Source organism: Salvelinus namaycush, chromosome 21 (assembly GCF_016432855.1).
Source record: "Salvelinus namaycush isolate Seneca chromosome 21, SaNama_1.0, whole genome shotgun sequence".
NCBI lineage: Eukaryota > Metazoa > Chordata > Actinopteri > Salmoniformes > Salmonidae > Salvelinus > Salvelinus namaycush.
The window spans coordinates 35,932,596-35,952,061 of record NC_052327.1 but is presented as its reverse complement, the minus strand read 5'-3'; the positions used below and the strand labels follow the sequence as shown (position 1 = coordinate 35,952,061).

At 45.4% G+C, this 19,466-nt stretch overlaps 1 protein-coding gene across 1 annotated transcript; it reads right to left on the bottom strand.

The window, feature by feature from the left end:
* Positions 1-2,664: 2,664 nt before the first annotated feature.
* LOC120065876 (transcription initiation factor TFIID subunit 4-like) lies at positions 2,665-19,154 on the bottom strand. Its single transcript, XM_039016921.1, has 15 exons — positions 17,936-19,154; positions 17,546-17,715; positions 16,903-16,992; positions 16,431-16,613; positions 16,032-16,154; positions 15,712-15,801; positions 15,270-15,437; positions 14,916-14,991; positions 14,467-14,578; positions 13,075-13,244; positions 12,725-12,855; positions 10,826-10,951; positions 7,573-7,629; positions 5,939-6,061; positions 2,665-3,295 (listed from the first exon to the last, which is right to left on the bottom strand). Exons 1-15 carry the CDS (start codon positions 19,152-19,154, stop codon positions 3,134-3,136), a joined length of 3,000 nt encoding a protein of 999 aa, XP_038872849.1. The 3' UTR covers positions 2,665-3,133.
* Between the last annotated feature and the right edge of the window lie 312 nt (positions 19,155-19,466).

The following is a 19,466-nucleotide window of genomic DNA, read 5'->3' as shown; positions in this document are numbered from 1 at the left end:
GCATTAAAAGTCAATCACTCAAAAGATATTGTTAAGCGGTGTTGCAACTTCTGCAAGTGATGGACTTTTCAGTTGATTAAAAAGTCCCGGATGGAATTTAAGGTCTTGAGAAAACTATATAGGAATGGTGCTCAATATTATGACCGCATTGTTAATTGTCATCTTCATTAAAATTGTTGATTAGCCTGAGTGAGTGTATAAGAGAGCCAGCTCCCTGTGTTCTGTGATGAGGTTGAATCTGAATAATGATACTTATATCTTTAAATGGATCCTACAATAGGAGAGATTAGTTTATGTATGAACCATTGAATAGAATATTAGAATAGGCGCACAATTTTTTTTTAACACACAAAAAAACAAAAACCTTAAGATGTTTCACTATTCTGCCAATAGTAATAGGAACCCTAAAGTACCATGTATACCAGCCAAACCTAGGTCAAATACTTGAAAGTAATTAAGGTGGGCTTGATTTAGCTTGGCGTTTGGGACTATAATGGGACTATTCCATAGGTTATGTTGTACCATGCAATCTAAATCGAGCTCATATTTCATATTTGAAAGTATTGGACCCAGGTCTGGAACTAGTATGTATACTTGTTGTGTTTAAATAGCAGGCATCACAGTACTTCCTGGTACATTTATCTGACCACTATCAAAACAATAGGATTCTCTTCAACATTCACCTTATGGTTTGGTAAATTAAAAGGTAGACTCAGAGAAATGATCCTGCCACGAGCAGCAGATATTGAGATGAGCAAGATGCAGTCATACAGTATCTGCGCATGTGCACGGGTTCGCTTCACGCTGTTCAAAGCATGGTAGCCGAGGGACCAAAACAGTGGAGAAGTTGAGCCTCACGCTTCAACGCTCTTAGTTGTTGAGGAAATTGACCCACTGCCGTTCACTTGCTGAGTCTACCTTTAAAACATGTTACAATATGAGTTATTTTCCCCCCCAAACTCAGTACTTGCCCAGAACATAAAATGCAAACATTATCTTTCATTTTGAAATGGTTCCTTCCTCTTCAATATGTTGGGGAAAACGTACATAACGCAGATCAGTGTTTGTAGGTTTTTGACCTGGGGCCTCATTTATCAAAGGTGTGTGCGCACAGAAAAATGACTAAACATTGTGTGCGCCAGTTTTCCAGCAAAGGTTGGTATTTATCAATTTTGAATTTGAAGTGCATCTCCACGCAAATCTCAGACCATGCGTAGGTACAACTTCTAATGGTCATTCAACTGTATTGCAAGCAAAGATTGTTATTTTGGGGGAAATTGAGGTGTTTGATGCACAGGAATTATAATAATGGCTACCATTTATTCATTGCTCATTCAATAGCCAACCATGCTCAAAAGCAAATAGGCTGGTAGCCTATGACAGTATGGGTAGTCTACAGTATTGCTGTGTGATAGGAGCGCGATATAATAGCCTATTTCATCTCAGAAACACAATCATGTATTGATAAACAAAATATTGAACAACAATTCGTGTGGGCTGTAGGCAACATTTACTTTTAAATTGTTCAATAGACAATCAATCTTGCAGAATGCACGACCAGTGTTTGGTACTCGCAATAGGCAGAATGCATTTTTTTTTTTAAAGTCTCTGCAAAAGATTAAAACACTCTGCCCACACCTCTACAAAAATGTAATATAATTCGCTATTCAGCTTTCTTTTAGAAAAGGACATGGCCCAGTTCCAACATTTCCAAATCATACAGCTAATGAGGGCGTTTTTGTTAAAAAAATATTACGTAATTTGGTTCTGATTTATCACTGAAAACATGCGTATATGTTGCATGGGACAGTTTGTAGGATTTATCAATCTCCAAGTATGCCAGAAATCCTACAATCTCCAGGTATGCCAGAATTTAGTAAGAAATGTACGCACAGTTGATAAATAAGGCCCTTGGAGAGCACAGATCCTGACCACGGTGACCAAACAATCCTGTTGGTCCAAGTCTATATATGATGTGATGTAACATCCTTAGTGGGGAGTCATTAGGCTTAAATAGCAAGGACCCCGACATAAATATTACTACTGTAGGTTGTTTGAGAATGACGCAACAATTTGGGACAGAGACTCAAGGCATCGAGGTACATAGGAGTCATGGTAAAAAAAAATGGCGTTGTGTGCCCACCTGCCAGCTTCTAGGCTCTCAGCGTTGTAAAGCACACAGCTAGTGAATGAGACGAGACGTGATGTAAAAACAAGGATGTGGCCAAGTGAAAGAGTAGCCAGTGTACCTGTCCTAAGGGGCAGTATGATCTGGGAGCAACTGGGTTAGGGTGGTGTGGGGTTGCTTAGCTTCAGATGCAAGGGGTGATATATGATAGTGTGGTATGGGAATGAGGGTGTGTGTAGAGATAGGGGGGGCTATATGATAATGTGGTATGGGAATGAGGGTGTGTGTAGAGATGGGGGGGCTATATGATAGTGTGGTATGGGAATGAGGGTGTGTGTAGAGATGGGGGGGCTATATGATAGTGTGGTATGGGAATGAGGGTGTGTGTAGAGATGGGGGGGGCTATATGATAATGTGGTATGAGGGTGTGTGTAGAGATGGGGGGGCTATATGATAGTGTGGTATGGGAATGAGGGTGTGTGTAGAGATGGGGGGGCTATATGATAATGTGGTATGGGAATGAGGGTGTGTGTAGAGATGGGGGGGCTATATGATAATGTGGTATGGGAATGAGGGTGTGTGTAGAGATGGGGGGGCTATATGATAATGTGGTATGGGAATGAGGGTGTGTGTAGAGATGGGGGGGCTATATGATAATGTGGTATGGGAATGAAGGCATGTGTAGAGATGGGGGCAAAGGGGAAACTTTACTTATCGCAAATGTGTTATGGGCACAGTACAGAGCCCTGTGTTACCCCTATGTTAGGAGAGCCTTATCGAGTAGTAAGGATTTGCATCAGGTCGAGTACAGAACCATTGTGGACGCCCTACTTCAGGAGAGTTGTGTAGAACAGTAAAGATTTCTATTGGGTCGACTAGAGAACCCTTATGGATTTGTAACGGGCCGGCTGAGTACTAAACCCTGTAGGACGTCATACTTTAGGAGAGCTGTGAAGAACCGTAAGGATTTGTAATGTGCTAAGTACTGAACCCTGGGGGACTTCACTACTTCAGGAGAGCCTTATAAAGCAATAAGGACCTGGATGTGGCCCTCTCCTGCTCCAGGCAGAAGATAAAGTCCCTGAGGTTGACTCGCGTGATCCGCTGACGGAGCTGTTGACGGGAGGAGGCAGCTGTGGAAGAGCCATCCCCTGAACCCGAAGCAACCTGAGGACAAAGGGACGACATTAAAAAAGTTACATCTACAAGTAAGTGATTTAGGGTTGTTTTAATTTACTTAAAATGTTGGTGTTGGCAATGTGTATCAAAACAAGTAGGCTCAAGCAATAGTAATGCAGGCAGGGAACAAGCGATGCAGTTTTACTAACTAGAGAAATTTAAATTCAGCTCTCACAGCCCAGGCTTGTGTATGCATCACCACAGTTTCATACAAGGTGTGGACACAGCCTGAGGGAAACGGTCACACCCTTAGCCTACGGCTCCAAATCGCCGAAAAAGCTTTCTCAAGATTCTACACCACCTAAAAACAACACTTTAAAACAGCCAGTATCAAACATCGTGGCTTGAATTGATGCATTGTTTTGCATACTCCTGAAATGTCCTAAAGCTTGTTTGAATGGGTGAGGAAATTGTACATGTCTTAGTGAACTCAGTGCCTAACCCAATAACCCTGTGGTGGTGTATGCTGAAATAAAGGGTTAGGACTATTTGGAATTAGGGTTGCAAAGGGTCGGAAACTTTCCAGGAAATTTTCCATGGGAAGTTAAGGCCGGGAATTTGGGGAATTTTCCTTAAATTCATCAAAAAAGTTAGCTTATAACAGTGAATCTTTTTTGTGGGATACACATAAGGCAATTCTAGGTTTTGTGGCATATTTTGGTTAAACTATCCCTAATTCAATGGAATTGCAACCCTTTTTTTTTTTTAAGAATAATGGGCAAATACTGTATAATCCAGGTGTGCAAAGCTCTTAGAGACTTACCCAAAGACACTCAGCTGTAATCGGTGCCAAAGGTGCTTCTACAAAGTATTTACTCAGGGAATACTTATGTAAATTAGATATTTTTGTAATACATTTTCAATGCATTTGCTAAAATTTCTAAAAACATTTTTACTTTATCATTATGGGGTATTGTGTGTAAAATCTATTTCATCCATTTACAACTCAGGCTGTAACATTACAAAATGTGGAATAAGTCAAGGGCTATGAATACTTTCTGAAGGCACTGTATGCAATGGTTGTTTTGTGAGCCAATGGTGGTTCCTATTATATAAATTGAGTGTATATTCTACTTCTCTGTGCTGAGACCCTGAGGGGAGAGCTGACACTAGAGGATAGGAATGAGGCTCCAGGTCCATACAGGAACACAATCAGAGCATTATACAGCTTAACAGCCTGCAGGCGTGGTTACCTCCTGCACACAAAACACGCCGTACACACCCTATGCCCAAGGGTGTGTACTCCATACTGGCACAACGAACGCCCCCAATGTTACACACCCAGTGGAGTCTCCAACGAGACGCTACAATCACCCACTCCAATCAAGCATGATGGATAGCACGAGATCACTGCTCTTCTGACTAAAATCGGTCAAAGATCCTCTTGTGATATAACTGTGACCGGTCTGATCAGGGAACTCCCTTTCACACGGGAAGTTGGAGCACATTGAAGTGAATAGGAAATTCAGCAAGTCTTGGAGGGTAGTGGAAGTTGATAAACTATTGATAAAACCAATGCGTTTTGGCTCTTCGCTTTCATCAGGGTTTTTTGAAAAACATGACAAATAATTGTTAATCTTGTTGTCTTCTCGTCGCTGAGCTGCCTTCTTTGTAACTACTCTGCCCTGAGGTTGGAGCCCCATGCAGTCCCCTTAGCTCCCATCTGCAGGCGTGATCAGGGTTGAGATATAGACACATCAGCCTGGCACGAGCCCTTCAGGCCGTTTGGTTATGTATGAGGAACGGCTAATAAAAGGAGTCAGGCAACCTTTCTGCATTTCTAACCATAAGGGTTCTCTAGTCGACCATTAGCTACAGTAGAAAAATAAACAGCCCACAAGGGACTACCTTGTTGACTTGCTAACTATCGACTAACTGACAGACTGTAGTCCAACATACCCATATTACAAACTAGCTAGCAACAAAAGCAGCTCACTGATTTGAAAGACTAGCCAACTTCCTGACTAGCTCACCGACTGGCTAACCTATCAACTGGTTGACTGACTAGATTGCTAGACGTTCATTTGGCTTAGTAATTCCCCATCCTTTTCACGCTGAGGCATCTGTCAAAGTTCATGATTACACCCTCCCCTTCCCTACAATGTTCCCTCGCTTGCATTCCCTCCCTCTCCTAATCTGTGGCTCTCACCCTGCACAGAGCCCCCTTTGTCTGGGATCGCTGTGGGGATACCTCTGGGCTGGATGTGGGTGGGGGTGGAAGGTGGCGTGACTGAGGCACCCATACTGCAGCCGCCCCGGGCTGTGTTCCCCCCTCAGGCTTATTTCTGCAGAGCTGAAATCTATGGCTCCCCTGAGGGGGTGAGAGGAGGGGGGGCTTGGAGGGGGTAGAGCGGTGCAGACACCAACAACAAGCCTAGAGGCCCACGCTGACCCCCTTCACTCAACTCTGGTCACATTCACACTGCTGGATAGAAGGGGGGGGGGGGGGGGGGGGGGGGGTGTACTGATGACAGAGTAGAGTGAACGAAGCTATCCAAACTTAAACTATCATGTTTTCTTAAACTGTGATGGAAAGTCAGGTGGTGAAAGTCATTAGGGAATGAGGATATCTGTCAACTTTGAATATCCGAGTGTGTTCATATTCTTACTGCCACATTTTAGCACCCTTACCTCTGTGCCCGATGTGGAGCCCCCTGGCGAGTCCATCTTGCGTTTCTTACGGGGCCCGATGGCAGCCAGGGCAGTGAGGTTGGCTTCACGCTGTCGGATCTGGGCCTGCTCTGCCTGCTGCATCTGAAAGGGGAAAGGGAGAGAGAGAGCCACAGACATGTATACTTTCCTGTCTGATTTACACCCTGAACCGGATCCATCATTGGTAGCATAAAAGCTGGAATGGAGAAAGTTACAGTGCCAAGAAGGTGACGTATAATGAGCCCTGAAAAGACCTACAGTTCAACAATCTAATAGGCCTACATATAGAGCTGCATATTATCAGACTATTATTATCTGCCATGAACACAAATCCTTCTGCAGCAGTCCTACAAACTGCTAGGCTAAAACAGCAGCCCGCGCCAAAGGAGGAGACTGGGGGGAGAAGAGGAGGGGGAAAGATGTGTTGAGGAGACTAATCAATAGGAGACTAACCAATAGGAGACTAATCAATAGGAGACATAATTCAAGGCAACGTTGACGTCCTCATTAAGACACTGTAATGCTAATTGAAAGAGGTGCTGCACATGGTACGCACACACACACCCTGGTGACAAAGTACAGTGACCTGTGACCTGACCCTGGAGGTCAAGGTGAAGCAGAGGCCAACAGCCTGAAGCAGGCTAGCGTGTGTGTGAAAGGAGCATTGTATCTTCAGGCATTATGAGGTCACAAGGCAGAGAGTGGGGCTCTGTAGGTCTAGCCAAGGTTGCTTCAGGTCAGGTCCTTGCCTGCCTGTCTGCCTGCTTGATGAATTGGTAAAGGCACTTCATCACACTTTCTGAAACTATTCTATCACACAGGCCAGAGGCCTGGAGGGCCCAAGGACTGATGGTTATTTCTACCTGTTAGTAGTAACGATTTATTCATGTCACAGATTTTATTTCACCTTTATTTAACCAGGTACGCTAGTTGAGAACAAGTTCTCATTTTCAACTGCGACCTGGCCAAGATAAAACAAAGCAGTGCGACACAAACAACAACACAGAGTTACACATGGAATAAACAAGCGTAGAGTCAATACGATTGATTGGACAGGGAGTCCATTCACCTGAATTAGTCACCAATTAGAAAGAGATAATAAAAGCCAGAGGTGTTTTGGTTTTTGGCCCACTAGGCGTTAAACCAGGGGTGGCCAACCCTCTTCCTGGGGAGCGACTGGGCTTGTACATCTTAGTTCCAGCCCAGCACGAACACAAATGATTCAGCAAAACAAAATATTGATTAGGCAACTTTTACAATGCACTTTTACAATGCACTATAATGTTCAGAATGATTGAACATGTCCTGACCTGGGCTCCCCTGTCCAGATCTTTATGGATAATGCTCTCTGACCTCAGTACCCACTCTGGCTGGTAGTGGTGAGGCACTGTCCAGACAGACAGTGTAGCCCAAGGCAGAGCTATAATACGGGGAGAGCTAGCTTCAAATAGTGGCATGGTTGGGAAGGTAGTAGGACTATATGGAGAATTTGTGTATTTTGGTGGGAAGTTCTTGCATACCAGTCTGTAGCTGATAATGGACTACATCATTTTTTTACAATGTACATGGACATTAATAATATGTCAATTGCTTTAAAAAAATGAAGCAATTACCTCCTTAGCTTTCGCCTTCAACCGAGCTTGTTCTGGGTCCTCCTGTCTGGCGCGACTCTATAGAGTAGAGAGAGAGAGACAGGTTAGAGAGACAAAAAAGGTACATACTCTGTTACGAGAGAGATATCGGGGCGATAGCTTAAGACAATGTTATAGTCAGAAACCAGTGCTTATTATAGCATTTACAGTGCATTTCGGAAAGTATTCAGACCCCTTGACTTTTTAGCCTTATTCTAAAATTTTCCTAAAAAAAAAAATTCCTAAAAAAATCGACACACACACACACACACAACCCCATAATGACAAAGCAAAAACATTAAATTGCAAATGTATTAAAAATGAAACATTGAAATTGACATAAGTATTCAGACCCTGTACTCAGTACTTTGTTGAAGCACCTTTTGGCAGCGATTACAGCCTTGAGTCTTCTTGGGTATGATGCCACAAGCTTGGCACACCTGTATTTGGGGAGTTTCTCCCATTCTTCTCTGCAGATTCTCTCAAGCTCTGCCAGGTTGGATAAGAGGCATCGCTCCACAGCTATTTTCAGGTCTCTCCAGAGAAGTTCGATCGGGTTCAAGTTCGGGCTCTGGCTTGGCCACTCAAGGACATTCAGAGACATGTCTCAAAGCCACTCCTGCGTTGTCCTGTTGGCAGGTGAACCTTCGTTTCAGTCTGAAGTCCTGAGTGCTCTGGAGCAGATTTTCATCAAGGATCTCTCTGTATTTTGCTCTGCTCATCTTTCCCTCGATCCTGACTAGTCTCCCATTCCCTGCCACTGAAAAACATCCCCACGGCATGATGCTGCCACCACCATGCTTCGCCATAGGGATGGTGCCAGGTTTCCTCCAGACTTGACGCTTGGCATTCAGGCCAAAGAGTATAATCTTGGTTTCAGACCAGAGAATCTTGTTTCTCATAGTCTGAGAGTCTTTGGGTGCCTTTTACTGCAGGCTGTCATGTGCCTTTTACTGAGGAGTGGCTTCCGTCTGGCCACTCTACCATAAAGGCCTGATTGGTGGAGTGCTGCAGAGATGGTTGTCCTTCTGAAAGGTTCTCCCATCTCCACAGAGGAACTCTGGAGCTCTGTCAGAGTGACCATCGGGTTCTTGGTCACCTCCCTGATCCTATCCCTTCTCCTCCGATTGCTCAGTTTGGCCGGGCAGCCAGCTCTAGGAAGAGTCTTGGTGGTTCCAAACTTCTTCCATTTAAGAATGATGTTCTTGGAGACCTTCAATACTGCAGAAATGTTTTGTGCCTCGACACAATCCTGTCTCGGAGCTTTACGGACAATTCCTTCTACCAGATGGCCTGGTTTTTCCTTATATAGACAGGTGTGTTCTCTTCCAAATCATGTCCAATCAATTGAATTTACCACAGGTGGACTCCAGTCAAGTTGTAGAAACATCTCAAGGATGATCAATGGAAACAGGATGCACCTGAGCTCAATTTCAAATCTCATAGCAAAGGGTCTGTATACTTATGTAAATAAGGTATTTTCTGTTTTTTATTTTTAATACATTTGCAAAACTGTCTAAAAACCTGTTTTCGCTATGTCATTATGGGGTGTTGTGTGTAAATTCATGAGGATTAAATATATATATATTTTTAATCCATTTCAGAATAAGGCTGTAACGTAACAAAATGTGAAAAAAAGTGAAGAGGTCTGAATACTTTCCGAATGTAATGTGTTTAAAAGGCATAGTACATCCAAATTACACATTGGTTTCCTTACACTGTAAGCAGTCTATGGATAAGGCATGAGACAAATTCATGCTTTGGTTTAGTTTCCAGGGCACCGTTTCCACATGCTAACGTTTTAGCATGTGTCACAAATCCCATTCAAGTCACGGGACCAATATAATTTTTTGCGCGTCATGTCCAGAATCATTTATAAGTGACTTTGTTGAGCTTCACAATTGATTTTAGATACTTCGGTATGATTTGGACATGCTTGAAAATTGCTCATAATATTGGTCCCATGACTTGAATGGGATTTGTGCCACAAATGCTAAAATGTTATCATGTGGAAACAGTTCCAGGGAAAATAAATCAAGTTTAGTTTCCCTGTGGAAACTGAACCAAAGCATTGATTGCTGTCATACCGTGTGCATAGACTGATTACAGTGTATGGAAACCAATATGTAATATTGTAATTTGGGTGAACTATCCCTTTAACTCACAAGATACATCCAGCCTGAATGAACAACTCATAATAGTAACTATAATATAACCATAGAGATCCTATTCAATTACTAAATGTCATAAACCCTCAAAGTTCCAGAATCATAATATCAGCCATTTTGGTCAGGGAGACATCCAAACCAACCTAATTGGAATGATCGGCGTAGGTAATGCATTTCCTGCTTTTACTTATGGAGGAAAATAAAAGGCATGTGATATATCAGAAAGTGTAATGGAATTATTTACAACATAAAACATTGTCAAAATATACAGTTCATGCAGGTTTTATACCAATTTTCTATATAAATATCCTCTAAAATATATGTAAACAGTTCATCAATGTCTACATTTTTTGTTTTCTTGGGAAGCTGCGAGTGTTATTATCAGTACCTGTTGCATTTACAACTTGTCTAAGTCCTATCATCAACTGATTTCAGCCAGTGTATGGCTATGGATGTTGTATGGAACATTGGCATATTGGCTGTTAAATTGAATTTTTTTTGGAATCATTCCACTAAAACTGTCTGGCTACACTCTTATAAAAAAGGGTTCTTCGGCTATTCCCATAGCAGAATCCTTTTTGGTTCCAGTCAGTATCCTTTTGTGTTCCATGTAGAATCATATGTAGAAAGGGTTCTACCTGGAACCCAAAAGGGTTCTTCAAAAGGTTATCCTATGGGGACAGCCTTTAAGGTTCTAGATAGCTAATTACTCTTAGGAAAAATAGTGCTAACAAACATACTGTGCAGATAATCTTCAGATTTGAGTGTGAGTGTGTGTACGCCCCAGTGAAGGTGGGCTCTGTTCAAACTCCACTAATTACCTCTGTTTTCAGGTGTCACATCCTTCCCATGGGGTGGACACACACAAATGCAAGCACACACAAGATCAAGTGTACACACACACACACTTTTGTTGCTCAACTCAAAATAGTGCAGCTATTAACGGGCACTTCGAGTTCAACTTGTGATTTGGGGTAATGCTGTAAAGTGGTAATGACCTAGAGCCAGTGTGCATGTAGTCAGGTGGTGGTCTGTCTCTACTGAACGCTACTCTGTTCTGTAGGTACCTTGGCAGCCTTGAGTAGGACCTCTCTCTCCTGTTCGTCCTTCCTCTGTTTCTCCATCCTTTCCAGCTGCTCAAAAAAGCGGAGCTGGGCCCTGACGTCTGTCGACGGCTCATACCATTCCTCATCCTGCAGAGAGAAGGAAGGGACAGGAGAGAGGGGAGAGTGAAAGCGAGAGTGGAGAGAGGGAGAGTGAAAGAGAGGAGAGAGAAAGCGAGAGGGAAGAGAGGGAGAGAAAGCGAGAGGGAAGAGAGGGAGAGAAAGCGAGAGGGGAGAGAGGGAGAGAAGGGGAGAGAAAGCGAGAGGGGAGAGAGGGAGAGAAAGCGAGAGGGAAGAGAGGGAGAGAAAGTGAGAGGGAAGAGAGGGAGAGAAAGCGAGAGGGGAGAGAAAGCGAGAGGGGAGAGAAAGCGAGAGGGGAGAGAAAGCGAGAGGGGAGAGAAAGCGAGAGGGGAGAGAAAGCGAGAGGGGAGAGAGGGAGAGGGGAGAGAGGGAGAGGGGAGAGAGGGAGAGAGGGAGAGAAAACGAGAGAGGAGAGAAAGCGAGAGGGGAGAGAGGGAGAGAAAGCGAGAGGGGAGAGAGGGAGAGAAAGCGAGAGGGGAGAGAGGGAGAGAAAACGAGAGAAGAGAGAAAGCGAGAGGGGAGAGAGGGAGAGAAAGCGAGAGGGGAGAGAGGGAGAGAAAGCGAGAGGGGAGAGAGGGAGAGAAACGGTGAGGGGAGAGAGGGAGAGAAACGGTGAGGGGAGAGAGGGAGAGAAACGGTGAGGGGAGAGAGGGAGAGAAAGCGAGAGGGGAGAGAAAGCGAGAGGGAAGAGAGGGAGAGAAAGCGAGAGGGGAGAGAGGGAGAGAAAGCGAGAGGGGAGAGAAAGCGAGAGGGGAGAGAGGGAGAGAAAGCGAGAGAAAGCGAGGGGAGAGACAGCGAGAGGGGAGAGAAAGCGAGAGGGGAGAGAAAGCGAGAGGGGAGAGAAAGCGAGAGGGGAGAGAGGGAGAGAAAGCGAGAGGGAGAGAAAGCGAGAGGGGAGAGAAAGCGAGAGGGGAGAGAAAGCGAGAGGGGAGAGAAAGCGAGAGGGGAGAGAAAGCGAGAGGGGAGAGAAAGCGAGAGGGGAGAGAAAGCGAGAGGGGAGAGAAAGCGAGAGGAGAGCGAGGGGAGAGAAAGCGAGGGGAGAGAAAGCGAGGGGAGAGAAAGCGAGGGGAGAGAAAGCGAGAGGGGAGAGAGGGAGAGAAAACGAGAGAGGAGAGAAAGCGAGAGGGGAGAGAGGGAGAGAAAGCGAGAGGGGAGAGAGGGAGAGAAACGGAGAGGGGAGAGAGGGAGAGAAAGCGAGAGGGGAGAGAGGGAGAGAAAGCGAGAGGGGAGAGAGGGAGAGAAAACGAGAGAGGAGAGAAAGCGAGAGGGGAGAGAGGGAGAGAAAGCGAGAGGGGAGAGAGGGAGAGAAAGCGAGAGAGGGAGAGAAAGCGAGAGGGGAGAGAGGGAGAGAAAGCGAGAGAAAGCGAGGGGAGAGACAGCGAGAGGGGAGAGACAGCGAGAGGGGAGAGAAAGCGAGAGGGGAGAGAAAGCGAGAGGGGAGAGAAAGCGAGAGGGGAGAGAAAGCGAGAGGGGAGAGAAAGCGAGAGGGGAGAGAAAGCGAGAGGGAAGAGAGGGAGAGAAAGCGAGAGGGGAGAGAAAGCGAGAGGGGAGAGAAAGCGAGAGGGGAGAGAAAGCGAGAGGGGAGAGAAAGCGAGAGGGGAGAGAAAGCGAGAGGGGAGAGGGAGAGTGAAAGAGAGGGAGAGTGAAAGACAGAAGGGACAGGAACGATGGTGTTTATGTAGTTTGTGTACTGCTCATGTTGTTGTTCATACGTTGTGTGTGTTATTCATGTACGGTTTATGTACTTCTGTTCATGACAACCCCTACTCTCCCTGCTCTTACCTTGCCCCCGTCGGTGCGGTGCTGGGCGATAGTGGACACTTTCTCCAGCATGGATCTCAGCCTGGCCTGGGTAGCATGGGAGATGTAGTTCACTGTCTCAGCTGGGACCTCGGTCACCCCAAACCTCTTGGCTGAGAGAAAAGACATCAGCTGGGGTTAAAGGCACACTATATTGGGACAGCCAATCAGTGCCATTATCTGGGGTGGAATGGCAAGGTGTGGCCAGTCATTTATTGATGATCGACAGACATCAGGGCCGAGCTCCACTACTTTGCTTGTGTCTTACACCAGTCATTTCCTTTCAAATCCATGAAGGTAAGTGAACAAGTGCCTCATCTGGTATGACCTACCAGCCTCCATGATGCGTCTGTGCAGCAGACCTGGCGGGAGGAAGGCCTCGTCCTTACAGGAGCGGATCTTGGTGCCCACCAGCTCAGAGTTGGTGGCCATGATGCGGGCGTTTTCCTCGTTCAGGTTTACCCCCGCCATGGACGCCACGTCATTGATGTCATCGTCATCTCTAAAGACATACAGTACACACAGATCAGGGTGTGCCCCAGAAGATCATAGAATTGGCCAGATAACGTTGATAATATCTTGGTTCATTAAAGAAAGCTAAATAACATGAATATGGGAATATGGCCTAGTCAATATGGCCTAGTCAATGACACCATGTAGATTTCAAGTCAATTTCTCAGAGGATATGAAGTTATTTACACTGATCAGGGACGGGAGTTTATTTAGCTTTAGTATGTTTCTACTCTACCGTTGGGTCAAAATCTGTGAAATACTGCCATCCTGTGGTTGATTGGTTTACATACATCATGACGGAAAAGTTTTAAAGTATCTTAGGGGGCTTTCACCCCCTGAATTAGTTTGGAGTGGTTTTGTCTAACTCTGTTGTGTTAACCCCCTTAGTTTGGTTTGTTGGGAGCATTCAACAACACACTGTGGTTCTCTAAAAAAGGATGGTCTCAGTCTGATTCAATTCATACTGTGGTGCGGTACGCTGCAGTTGAAAACAGTCTGGACCAAACACAGGAAAATAACCAGTCATGCATTATTATTGGTTGTTTGACTGCGAGCATTTGATAAATACACGCAGCATCATAACTTGATATCTCTGAAACATTCTGTGAGTAGCAGCGCATTTATAATCGCATCCGATGCAGATTAGGAGAGACGGGGTCTATACCGGGGATATAGTCTACTGAATATAGTCTATTCCCATCGCAGTTAGAGCAGCTATTGCGCTGCTTCCTCACGCATGTTGTTGGAAGTCCAAAGCGAAAGAAATATGAACATTGGGACACACAAGTGATGCTTCATGAAAATCATAAATAGATTTTTGTTTGTTTGACATTTGGCGATGTAAAACAACCTGACCAAATGAAAAAAATACAATGCAACAAATAATTGAACTCTGATTCGAACTATAGCTCAAAACTGTGTGTGTAAACGCTGTTAGCCCAACAATGCCAAGAGCCTTGAATAGGTTTACATGGGGTCAGATACCCACAGTGAGCCTATAGTTTTCCTCTGCCAACCAGGATATTACATTGACATGTTAGTCATTTAGCAGACGCTCCTATCCAGAACAAGTTACAGGAGCACATTTGGTTAAGTGCCTTGCTCAAGGGCACATCGACAGATTGTTCATCTAGTCTGCTCAGGGATTCGAACCAGGGACCTTTCGGTGACTGGCTCTTAATTGCTAGGCTACCTGCCACCCTATTACGTACCTGAACGTCCCACCTCCAGGCTCATTCAGCTTCTTCTGATTGGCAGAGGCCTGGGCACCAATGCCCACAGGACTTCTGCCTGGGATAATAGTGGGTCCTCTTGTAACTACGCCTGACAAATTAACAAGACATATCATTACAAGCTGTTCAATAGCATGGTGAGTAAATAGGCCTCTGTGCAGTGCTCTTAACCAGGGGTTAACTCCGGTCCTGGGGCATCCCCTGCTGGTACATTTTGTTAGAGCCCAACCCTATCACACCTGAGACACCTAGTAACAATGCAGGCCTTGAGTAGCTGAATCATGTGGGAAAAATGAGTGCCCACTGGGGAAAAACTCCTGCCATTCACCAATAACAAAAATGGAGAGCACTGGGATGTCATATTGAGCTTGTATAGACAAGATATGTCTGCATAAGGGAAGAGAGAGGGTGCTATGCAGTACTAGTACCTTGCGGTCGTATGGTCTGAGTGATGACCATGGGCATGCGGGTCTGGACCCCCTGGACCCCTGGTCTTCTCACACCCTGGAAGAGAGAAGGGGAAGAGAGGAGCTATAAGAACATGAAGACAGAAAATGGAACTCACAGTAGTTGAGCGAAGTGGCACATAACAGACAGAACACAACACAATGAATATAAAAGACAACATAGAATGGCCTCAAGTGTGTGTGTGTGTGCTTCTATGCCTATTATAGAGACATAACCTAGAACGGCCTTAAATCAATTATACTAGGCCCATCATAGAGAGAACCATTAGAAACTGCAGAGCTTCTCTCCAGGGTCTAAGTCCCAGAGGGTCGTACCAGGGCAGTGGTAGGTGTCCTGACGATGCCCGTGGCGGGGCTGATGGTGGTGGGGAGCCGGGGCCTGATGGTGGAGGTGGAGGGGACGGCCAGGGCAGAAGCGGAGGTGGAGGCCAGAAGAGACTGCTGGTTGTTGAGAAGGGACAGCCGCAGGGCAGGGAGGCTTTTCTGTACAGAGGGAAACACATCCGGATTACATGGATAATGTCGTCAACAATTGACTGTCTATATTTTGTATAATTATGTAACAGGTCTGCTATGAAAGTTAGTGTAACACTTTACATTAAGTTTCTCTTATACCTGTGCAGTAACACTAATTACACTAGTAACCTCTTCGTAATAACTTGTTCCATAGTACTTTAGTAATTGCATTTCAATTGCATATACGCTAAAAGAAAGGGCAGGAATGCTGGGGGCTGAGGGTTAAGGGTTACAAACAAACCTTGAGGAAGGGGATGAGGTACGGCTGTGGAGAGGATTTCAGCTCAGCCTGCAGACTCGTGGTGAATTCCTCAGGCTCGATTTTAGCATCCTAATCAAAGACAGGGGACCGTTAAAAATTATTTTAAATGAAATGTCATGGACCTTTTCACTCTGCTGACAATAGAACTACAAAACAAAGCACAAAAACACTTTCTAATAACTTTCATTTATAAACATGAAGAAGTCATTCATAAGGCATGTGTTAATGATACAAGGACTAGGTCATCTAGTCATTAGAATTTCCAACTATAGTAGTCCTCTATAGGAGTCTTGACTCACCAGTAGATCCTGCACCAGGGTCTTGACGTTCTTAGATGTGTCAGGGGAGGGGGAGTTGTGGGACGCCAGCTTGATCAGGGTGGACAGGAAGTTCTTGCACTTCTTCACATTCTCTTGCATTTCCTGTAAGAGAGGAAAATGGGTCATTCAGTATGATTACTTTCCATTCAAATGTGCTTCTCATGTCACCACCACCTCTGGTATTATAACATTTTATTAAATCAAACTTTATTTTTAAAGAGGATTTAAAATCACAACACACTTCACAGTAAACAACACTTTCCCCAAGGAGGATATTAGCCAACAAAAAAGGTGGTAAACCCTGCAATGTTCAGGTCTAGCAAAGTGTCAGAAGCAAAGTACCCCTGTTGACAAAAACAAGTAACACAATTGACAAACCTGGGAGACTGTTGCAATAGGGGCTCCAGAGGCACTGGCTGCTGCAGTGTTCAGGGTGATAGTGGGCCGTACAGCACCAGGCTTGACCAAGGCCTGGCCCCCTGTGATCACAGACTGGGCCTTCTGAGGGGTGGTCATTTTCACTGACACAGACGCACCCGCAGGTGCCACGGTTATGGCCTTCTGGAGAGAATGACAACAGGCATAAATGACTACAACTTTATACAGTAGTGGAAACAACACAACCGCTAACACAACACAGCTCAGTTGAAAGACTAAACAACCACTATTACAACATGACATAAATGAAACAACTAAAATACCAACCAAATAAAAACAGGGCTGAAAAATACGTCAAATGTATTTCATACAAATAAATGAACAATCTACTAAGAGGATGTAGTTAGTAGCTACTATAATTAGGTGTGTGTTTTCTGACAGAAGGCGTTGATTGGAGACATGAAGTGCACACCTGTATAGCAGGGCTAGAGGGAGAGGGGGACTGGGCCATTCTTGCCTGGAAAGGGGACGCCAGACGGACAGCCTGGGGCGTACCAGGGGCCTGCAGAGAACAGGGGGAGCATGGGGTCAGAGGGACATTCATCATGAAAAAAAGCAGTCATTACGGATATTAGTACCGGGATACATGGTCAACTTGTTGTGACTTCCTAAAAGTGAAATCACACTGGCGCAACACTAGAGGGGAATAGGGTGAAGAGGAAGAAACAGTGGGACACCCCTACAACATCCGGGTAGACCTTCAGTTGAGACAGGGGGCAGTAAATGCCTCTCACGAATGGGACTCTACAGCCGCAGCAGACGCTGCACCAAGAACCGACTACTAACCACAGGCACAAGAATCTATGGTCTCATGACAAGCTCTTCTACAATCATGTACAACATCATCTCCCAGGATATTCCTGACCTGAGCAGCATCGATCTTATGCCAAACCCACAAACAAACAGCATGACTGTACTTGGTCCAATCAAGAGGATTGTCGATGTGGACCGTACATGACAGACACACACCATTCAGATAGACAAAGACGTTTAATATGATATAATCCATTCCAGCCCGCTCCAGACAACTTTAGCCTGATTCCCCCATACAGTACCTGGCTGGGAGTGCTAACTCTGATGTTGGCCCCAGCGGTGGGGATTCCAGGCTGGGGGGAGATGTTGGAGACAGCAGCCTGGCCTTGTTGGGTCTTAGCCTGGGCCTGGGCTAGAACCTGCTGAGTCACCATCACTAGCTGGCCCGTGTCCGTACGCACCAGCACCATACCTGAAGGAGAAACACAGTCAGGTCACACATCTTTCTCAATATGACATTTTAAATGGTCTACTTTTTTGTTGTTCTTTTGCGGGGGTTTTGGCCTAAGCACACTAGGCTATAGGCTACGGACTATATGAATATGATTAATTGAATAACTAATGGGTCAAAACATTCCAGGGTGTCAAATCCTACTTTCTAAAGGTTCTACAACATCAGTAGGGTTCCTTACCGGGTGGTATGGTAAATCCAGGGGGTAACTGAATGGTGGTCTTTTGTGGTGGTCTGACGGCCAGCTGTGGTGCAGCAGTCCTCGTGGTACTTGCTAACAGCCCAGGTCTCTGCTGCTGTACGGGGGTAGCCATCACAGGAGCACCGGGGGGCCTCACGATGGTCACTGTGGGCTGACCAACTCCATTAACAGTTGGTTTCACCCCAGCTGTGAGAGTGGGACTCGCCACACTCTGTGGCTGGCTTATTGGTGAGTTAACAACAACAGGAGGGGGAGACCCTCCGAGAATTATTGATTGGCCAGCAGAGACTGGCTGGTTGGGTGCCACCATTTTAGTGTGCATGAGAGTGTTGCTGTGGTTCATGACCTGAGAGGTGGTGGCCCCTAGGGAACCTGCACCCTGTGTGACCACTGCAGAAACCTTGGGGTCTATTACTCCATTCTGTGAGGCAATGGCCATGGGGCTGGGCTGTCTTTGTAATGCAATAGTGGGAGTAGTAGCCACTGCAGATTGTTGAGGTCCAGTAAAGTTTGGCAGAGAAGGAGGTTGTGAAGTCATGGACACAATGATATTGGAATTGCCCGCACTGACAGTACTTACAACAGTGCTGCTGCCTGACCCGACTTGGGAAGCTGCTGGCGAGTTGACCAACTTCACAGCTCCAGTGTTACCGTTCAAACTCTGTAAACCAGGTGAAACAGTCCTGATAGTTGTTGTTGTTGTTGTTGTTGTGATGTTTGGATTGGGAACAGTCACCACCGATGTGCCAGCAGGACCCAAAACAGTCCCTCTGTTGAAGCTAGTCGACTGAGCAGGCAAAGTTACCGATCCTGGTGGTGCGGTGGAAATGGTTTGAGATGCGGCTCCATATGTTTGTAGATTGGTACCAGCGTTTAAAACACCCCCAGTAGTGATGGAAGAGGTAGAAGCACTGATAATCTTATTGGACATCGCCTGATTCGCGATGGGTTCCGCGTTTAACGCCGCTTTTGGGTGTCCTTGTTGTGGCGGCTCCAGAGACCCCGCTTGATCACGCAGTTTCCCTGAGAACTGGCTAACAGCGCCCGTAGATCCTTCTCGCTTGATATTAGAATATGTGGCGGGCGAAGTCTTTTGGCTGACAAGTTGCGATTCCAAAGAGCCCACTAAGTCGCTTACAGCTTTTTCGTCTACCTCATTGAAGAGCATGTCCTCCAGTGGGTCGGAGGCTCCCGCCATCTTTGATGATAGACCGTTGTGCAAATCGTAATTTAGAATGTACGCATGCGCGTGGGTTTCAAATGTAGAAATAGAATTTCAAGAAAGGACCACCATACTACGTTTATGAAGATTTGCGCTGCATATTGCACCTCAACGTTTTTCATTCCACATGACACCGTAGAGTAGTGCTTCAAAACATGTATCATAAAGATATAGAAGGGATCAAATAGGCATACTAATCTGCAAATCAAAGCTATATAATTATTGTTTATATTTAGCAGACATGTTCCAGACTTTGGTGAAAAAGCGCGAGATTTTGATTTCCCGTTA

What these genes read in the sequence shown, in the direction of transcription:
- LOC120065876 (XM_039016921.1), bottom strand. Translation starts at nt 19,154, where the DNA reads ATGGCGGGAGCCTCCGACCCACTGGAGGACATGCTCTTCAATGAGGTA. An exon ending in TCAGACCATACGACCGCAAG is followed by an intron (nt 14,579 to 14,915) that starts GTACTAGTACTG and finishes TTAATTTGTCAG; the next exon opens with GCGTAGTTACAAGAGGACCC. An exon ending in CCTGGAGGTGGGACGTTCAG is followed by an intron (nt 13,245 to 14,466) that starts GTACGTAATAGG and finishes GTATGTCTTTAG; the next exon opens with AGATGACGATGACATCAATG.